The sequence below is a fragment of the Bactrocera latifrons genome, unplaced genomic scaffold (genome assembly GCF_001853355.1).
Source record: "Bactrocera latifrons isolate USDA-ARS-PBARC rearing strain unplaced genomic scaffold, ASM185335v1 scaffold_32, whole genome shotgun sequence".
Classification (NCBI taxonomy): domain Eukaryota; kingdom Metazoa; phylum Arthropoda; class Insecta; order Diptera; family Tephritidae; genus Bactrocera; species Bactrocera latifrons.
Genome location: NW_017536852.1, coordinates 442108 through 450334, shown reverse-complemented (window position 1 = coordinate 450334; position 8227 = coordinate 442108). Strand labels below are relative to the sequence as shown.

General features: G+C 38.4%; 1 protein-coding gene across 3 annotated transcripts in view; it reads left to right on the top strand.

The window, feature by feature from the left end:
* LOC108971077 (glutamate receptor-interacting protein 1) overlaps positions 1-8227 on the top strand; it is a 61473-nt gene continuing 53246 nt past the window's right edge. Inside the window, exons 1-2 of one of the 3 annotated variants that reach the window (XM_018936901.1) lie at positions 1-97; positions 1122-1469. In XM_018936901.1, the coding sequence (XP_018792446.1) occupies positions 1343-1469 (127 nt within the window). In that variant the 5' untranslated portion in view covers positions 1-97; positions 1122-1342. Of the gene's footprint in view, positions 173-1121; positions 1470-8227 lie in introns of those variants that run through there. The other 2 variants (XM_018936900.1, XM_018936902.1) reach the window with 2 other exon arrangements.

The following is an 8227-nucleotide window of genomic DNA, read 5'->3' as shown; positions in this document are numbered from 1 at the left end:
CACGGTCGAGTTTGCGGCAACGTCTGCAATCGGTGGCGATAATTCAACGTTACTTGCGACATACAGACAGACATACATAGCAGTACCATATATAAGTGTATGTGTGTGTGCGATTTATTTTTTAATTTAACGCGTGAACTGACGATCAAAACAATCGAAGGCGCGCTGCAAGGTGATGCCTGTGTACTAAATATATTGAAATTTATGCGCACAACAAACCAATACAGACTCACATTTAAACGCATATTGATGGATGCGCCTGCGAAATGCAAGTGTTTGTGCGATTTGTGTTACCGTTTGGCGAATTGAAATGAAATTTCGCAGCAAAAATTTGGCCGCCAAGTGGCAGTTGTGTGTGGGTTTGGGCGCCCCGTAAAATCACCGCAAAACTTGGCAGAAACCGAATTTTATTTTATGCCTAATGTAGTAAATGGGTGAAACTCATATGCATATGCGGCCAAAGCCATCAATGTGTTAGTGCGCATATATATATATATACTGTGTGCGTGTGTGTGTGCGTGCAGTGTCTGCTGTGTTTCGCGTTCGAGGAAACTGCGCGTTCACTTTTCAGTTTTCCCCACTTTCGGCGCGGTGTTGTTGTTATTACTGTTGTTTTTGCTTCTTTTTCGTGCTTCATCTATAATTGCTGTTTTGGCTACGCAATTCTCCACAACATTTATTTTACTTACGTTGAAGTGATTTCATTTTGGAGGTCTGCGCGCGCTCGTGCCGCGCGGCAGTCGGTCGGCCACACCGCCCATTCACCCAACCGTCAGCGCGTCCGTTGCGCCGTTCAAGTTTAAAAATAGTTTTCGAAAACTCGCGTCGAATACGCACGAGCCAAGGGGAAAATCTTGTGAAAACTTGTGTATATAGCGGCAGCATTGGTAGAAGAAGAAGCAGCAGAACGTGCGCCGAGAAAAGCACTTTATGTCTACAGCTTCTCAGATTCTTGATTTTTTACTACTTCGTGTTAGTTTCCACGCGTTTTGTTGTTGTTTTGTGTTTTGAATTCTGAATTTTGTCAACGCGTACGCGTTGCGGCGTCTTCAAGACGCGCGGCAGTGACGATTTTTCAATCTCCGTGCTTTTTTCGTGCATTCATTGTGTATACTTTGCAGGTCTTGAGATTCCCCCTCTACGCGCTCGCACAACTGTGAAATTTCAAATCAATTTTGAAATAGTTTCTGTATAAAACAAAACACAACCGAAACTGAAATTCGTATACGTGGGTAGTGAGTGTGTGTGCGCAATGTTTGCCGTGCACTGAGTGGCAGTTTTCCGGTGCTCTAGAAGAATTGTGCAAAAAAAGAAGAAATATTGAGTAATAATATCGCGCAAAATGAAACTTTGGAAGGCAAAGAAGCCGATTAGTTGCGTGCCCGGCAAATCGGTCGCGCTAAAGAATGAGGATAAACTGGATGGTGGCAATAACAGTGGTGGCATACCGTTAACGCCGATTGTTTCGGGTGAGTTGCGTCTAGTTTTGATTCAAAGTGTGACTATATATTGTCATTTAATATCTTATAATGACGATTCAGTATATATTACTTATGATTCGATTCGAAACTGGAGAGTGTAAATTTCAATAAATTTCCTTTCCTTCTTAAATTGTTTAGCAATCATTATTTTATGCAAACCCAATGCTCTGAGCGAGTAGCAGAGAATAACTGCTATACAATTGGATAACACAACCCATATTTTCTATCGTCTCTTTAAAATATTTTAATTCCAATATTATAGCAAACATTTTGATTATAATCATCCTCACAAGCGATTTGAGATATCTTATATATTGTCCACATGCCAAAAATTCCTTAAAAAGCATGCTACTTCACATATACCGGTATTTCTTACAACTTTAAGAACGTATGTTGTAAAACTAGGCAGTGAGTATGACAATTATGTTTACTATGTATAGCAAAAAATAGTAAGACTTTGTTGATAATTCTTAGTCTATTCGTCAATATCTATGTCGTCCCCCTTAAGTAATCGTATTTGGCCATAATACACTTGTGCTAACTTTTAACTGTTGTTAAAGTCAACTTCCGAAATACATTTCAGTGCGCGTAGCGATTCACGTTTAATGACTTCAATTGACTGAAAGCGGTTTCCCTGGAGCGGCCGTTTGAGTTTGCTGAATAGCCAAGTCGCACGGAGCTAAATCATCCGAGTACGGTGGCTGCGGCCTTATATTGTTTGAAAATTTAGTGGTTGAAAATTTAGTGTGTTATCGGCGCATAATTCCGGCCTCTTTTTATACTCTCGCAACAAAGTTGCTAAAGAAAGTATTATAGTTTTGTTCACATAACGGTTGTTTGTAAGTCCTAAAACTAAAAGAGTCAGATATAGAGTTATATATACCAAAGTGATCAGGGTGACGAGTAGAGTTGAAATCCGGATGTCTGTCTGTCCGTCCGTGCAGGCTGTAACTTGAGTAAAAATTGAGATATCATGATGAAACTTGGTACACGTATTTCTTGGCTCCATAAGAAGGTTTAGTTCGAAGATGGGCGAAATCGGCCACGCCCACAAAATGGCGGAAACCGAAAACCTATAAAGTGTCATAACTAAGCCATAAATAAAGATATTAAAATGAAATTTGGCACAAAGGATCGCATTAGGGAGGGGCAGATTTGGACGTAATTTTTTTGGAAAACCTACTACTAACTTTTTTGTACATATCTCGAAAACTACTATAGCTATGTCGACCAAACTGTATAGAGTCGTCTCTTTTAGGTATTTCCATATACAGTTCAAAAATGGAAAAAATCGGATAATAACCACGCCCACCTCCAATACAAAGGTTATGTTGAAAATCACTAAAAGTGCGTTAACCGACTAACAAAAAACGTCAGAAACACTAAATTTTACGGACGAAATTTCAGAAAGAAGCTGCATCCAAACTTTTTCTAAAAATTGAAAATGGGCGTGGCGTCGCCCACTTATGGACCAAAAAGCATATCTCAGGAAGTACTCAACCGATTTCAATGAAATTCGGTATACAATATTTTCTTAACACCGTGATGACATGTACCAAATATGGGTGAAATCGGTTCACAACCAAGCCTGAAATCTCGATTATCACTTTATCATGCGAGAGTATAAAATGTTCGATGACACCCGAACTTAGCCCTTCCTTATTTGTTACGAATAGCTTTGCGTAAACGACGCATAACATTCAAATAGCTTCCTTGTGGATAATTTGGCTGGTCGCAAGAAATTCAAAGTGCAGGACATCTCGATAATCGAGGAAACTGTCAACACAACCTTGTTTTTGACCTGCTTTGACGCGATTTCTTTGGCCTCGACTCTCTTGTGCCACGATATTTGAAAGATTAGTAGTCTGTTTCTGGGTCGTAAGCATAGATCCAATACTCAGCGCCAGTAATAATACATCCTGGTAGTCGCAAAGCAATATTTCACAGAGGTTAACGCGATGCTGCTTTCGGAAAAATTGAGTGATTTTGGAACCAAACGTACTTTCACTTTTCTTGGGCTGATGTGATCTTTCAAAATGGTTTTCACTGATCTATCCGATATTCCAACGATGCCATTGATATACTTCAATGCAATTCTTTTATTTTATTGCCGTGTTGATCATCAGTTGGTTACCGTTCTGGACCTGATTCGTCGTTAACGCGTTCTCGACCGTCGTTGAATAATTTGTATCAATCAAAAGCATTAGCTCGCGGCAAACCATTATCACCGAAGGTCTATTTCAACATTCTGAACTTTTCGGCACCAGAAATTTGATTCCACACACACAATTTAATGGAACTTCTTTGTTGAATAATAAAAATCGCCAATAATGATTATTCTGATGAAACTTTTATCACAGATGTCACTGACAATTTAAAATTTCGACGAATGAGTTTTAGCATGAAATTTAAAGTTAAAAGTCTTACTATTTTTCGACCACAGTATTATATCTTCGGCTCACCTTATAAATGATATCTGTCTCGCATATTAGTCAATGTGTGAGGTATGCTTATACAAATATACCAAAAAAATGGTGCAAAAATTTATCTAATTATGAATACGGGATATCTAGATACCATCTCATTTTAAAAAGAGATTAAGCAAGTATCCTATACATCCACATAGATCAGAGAAGGTTCTAAAATTATCAAAATTCATATAAAATGAGTCAATTAGCGCTGCATTTTTTTATATTATGCTATTATCTGTCCTAGCAAAAACATATGATTTTTCCATAAAGTACCTATGGGAGATGTTTTTAGTAATTACACTCAAATTCTTTTTCTCTCATTTTCATTCCTTAAATTACGTATATGGAGGCTAAAGGAAGTATGGTCTCGAATGACACAAAGACATACTATTACCAGGAAAGACTTTTCTCTGAATTTCAATTATATATCCCACAGTGTGGACCAAATATTCAATATGTAGGGGCTTGAAACGCTTTTGTTGGATTTTCACACTGTGACATAGGAATGTTCTCGGAATCGGATATATAATTTCGCCTGAGAGAAGGGGGTGTAACGCCTATTTTTACAATTCTGAGCCCGGCACTGAAATAATTGTCCAATACCATCTCGGTGGTGATATTTAATGTCTCTAGATATTTTGGTTATTCATTTATCGCGCTTAAAGTACTTTTAACAGTAGCGGTATATGAAGAGTGAGCGGAGTTTTGAACGATTCGATTTCATCAATTTCCACACTGTTGCTAGGCGTTCTTAAAGTCTTATAATTCCCTGAGAACATTCGGCTTTGTAGCTTTGGTGATCTAGGATGTACATCAAAGCTATTAGAGGGCGGAGCTATGCCCACTTTTGCAAAATTTTAGCGAACAGTTGACCCTAGCCACTGCGATCCCAAATTACAGTTATATATATTATTTTAGTGCTTAGTTCTGGTACTTTTTGTTTTCCTTTGATGCTATTTGGAAGGTGTGGCATTGGTCCGATTATGCCCATCTATGAACTCCGTCTTACTTTTGTGTACCAAGTCTCATTAAGGTATCTCAATTTTTACTTCAATTATAGCTATATAGGACAGACAGACAGTCACTTAGATTTCAACTCGTCTCTTTATCCTTAGGTGCTACATACAACCGTTAGGTGAACTAAATTATTATACCCTGTAACAAAATAATTGTATAATATTTGCGATTAAAAGAGTCACGTTCGATTTTGAAAACACTAAAACTTAGTGTGTCGTTTTAGGGTAAATTTAATTTAAATTTTAATTTAAGTCATTACTTGAATTAATTGCTTTGCGTCTCATTGATTTCTAATTCTAAAAACAAAGCATTCTAAATACCGCTCTTAATTGTTTTGGTCTACAATAGCTCTTTCGATGAAAAAAAAACTCCAGTTGCTTCGGTTTAAAGTACATTGAACCTGGTCGGTTTGAAACCACGTCCCTTTTATTCAAAAAGTACTCCCACAAAAAAGTGTTCGTTTGTAATCCAATATTGAAAACAAAATGTGCATTGACCCAGCCGCTCTATGTACATATGTATGTATGTAGTGCACTACACAAAACCCTTTGTCAATATACATTCATCGATATATACGCGCTTGTAATCATAAATCACGCTTCAACCGAACACAACGCACACCTTTCAGCGATCGTCGTTTATTTGTTTTGATTTGACTGTTAGTGGCTGAAATTTCACTGACTGACACCCCCGACGAGCGGAGTTTCAAGTGACAACGCTAGCGCTTACTTGCGTGTGTTTATATATATGTACATGTATATAGAAGGTGACGTGTAAGGGGGTGTGTAATTAAAAAAAAAATGCATTCATGTTGCACTTCAAAATTTAGTCGCCTCGCTGCATTTAAGTATGTGTGTGTATATGTGTATGTATTTAACACAATCTGTAAATCCTTGTCTTGTCATAGTCGCTGTTGTTGTTGCAGTGTTTTTTGTTTTTGTGGATTCACAGTTGTCATTATTGAAGTGAATGAGCAAACAAGCGACATCTGGCCTCTGCCAACAACATTTATTGCTGGCCACTTGCAATAACTGGCATTCCCGCTCATGTGTGTGTGCGTGTGTGGGTGCTGCCAACGACAATGTTGCTGTTATGTTCGAACGCCTGCATAAAAGCAAATAAGCGCTCAGCTGCCGTTGTCACACGCATTGGCATATTATTTTAACGCATGCAATAAATGTGCTGAGTGTGATAAATATCGCATGCGATATTTCTGCTCTTTTTTTTCAATTCAAAAGTCTTCGCATTTTCCAATGGCGTTTTTAACTTTTTTTGTTCATTTATGGAAGTTCAGCAGATCGATCGCTTGCTTTCCATGCGCTTTGGTGCTTTCCGCTTGAATTGTTTTTGTAGCCTCGTATGTACATACTGCGTCGTATTTTTATATGATTTTGCTCCATAACTTTTTTTTTTTTTTTGTCAATTATACTGCTATTCTGCTACAAATTGAGGCATTTGAAGTCAGCTTCGGCTGATCGGCGGCGATCGCGTTCGCTTTGTTCTATGCCATAAAGCCAATATTCGATTTTCCCCAATTACTTAGGCGTTCAGCAAGCGGGCTTGTGTGTCGCTTGCCGCGCGCTCGTTCAGCTCACATTTGATGTTGCTATTGTTGTTGTTGTGGTCGGTAGCTTAATTGCAAATGGTTTGCCGCCTCCGCGTTCGATTTGTATCTGCTAAATGTCAACGATTTGCTTTTGTTGTTGCTCTGTGTGTGCCCATTTGGCCATTTACTTGGCTTATCTGCCATTGTCCGCCCATTCATTGCGTTCGAAGTTGAATTTTTATGAAATAATTGTGGGAAATTCTTGAATGGCTTTACAAACTCTTTTTCCGAGAAGTTTTATTGTATCATGTGCCTTATTTCGAAGGCTCTTCGCACACATGCTTTTGGATAAAAGTGTGTGATCTCTAAGAATTATGGCAAGTTTTATCAGTATTTAGGGTAATAATATAATTGCAGTGCTTCTAATCCGATTTTTGGTGTGTAGCTTGATGCTGTTTTGGAACTTGAAAAAGTTGTAGGGTTCCGCTAAGGCCTGCCACCCATACCCGTCTTACCACAAAGAAATTCGATGCTATTAATAGCGAGTTTAGGCACTCCTCGACCAACCCTGAAGAAGCTAAACAAAGCTTTGCCCAATTTACGAATGTTATTAGAAGTCCTGATTTATGGTACAAATTTTCGGTCGTGTTGCCATTTAGGCTGGATCTGCAGTATTGTATGTTTCGTTCTCTGAAACCTAATGTTTTAGTTAGCTTAATCCCTTAGAACCCGCCATAAAGGAAAGCGCGAGGAAAACCAATCAGAAATCTAAGTTGACCGATTAATATCGCCGAGATGGCGCCCTTTATCGGGATCGATAAATCGCTTATACATGAAAGAGCCTCCGAGTTCGGGCCTGTATTTTTTATCCAGAAAAGTTGTGAATTGTCGATCTCTTGACTAAAGCATCCTTTCAAACAAGACTTTCTAAAAAATATGAATTGAATATGTCAGCGTAAAAACTTGTCATTTAACTGTCATTTCTAAAGGCAGCGGGAACGATTATTGTTGTGAAACATAGCTTGATGAATGATTTGGTTAGTAAGACTTTTCGTAACTTCTTCTAAACCTGTTCCTTCTGGCTTAAACTAGCCGAGGAGTACCAGGAAATCCATTCCTTCGGGCTACTTTTTCTCGTTGATAGATAAAATGTGGGGGAAAATGTTTTATTATTTTAAAAAATACTTTACGGTATTATACACATAGGTCAAGCCGGAAACAAAATCTCTTGGGAACAGGTGGAACGATGTCAAAATTTATGAGCTGATGCTGGGAGTCTTCGAGAGAAAAGTAATTCGTAACATTTTTGGCTTTTTATGTGTTGGTGAAAACTATTCTATCCAGACGAACAAGAAGCAGTACGAGCTATTTATTCCAAAGAATAAACATCCAGCGCATGCCCTGGTTTGATCATGTTGTCAGTATGGATAATGACGCTACAGCGAAAAAGGTTTTCGATACGAGAGTCGGTGGTAAAAAAAAATTTAGCGGAAGACCTCCTATTGAGTAACCTAGTTCTAGAAGTAGTGATGAAATTTGGTACACGATGTCTGAGAAGACGCACGGATTTTAAAGCCGCCTGGTAGCCGAAACCATATAGGAGTTCAGAAGAAAGAGTTCAGAAGAAAGAAGAAGAAAAAAACGAAAATTTTTGTACTTGGCGAAAGCTCTGCAGTTTAAAAACGTAGTGAGCACATTAAGATGAGATTTTC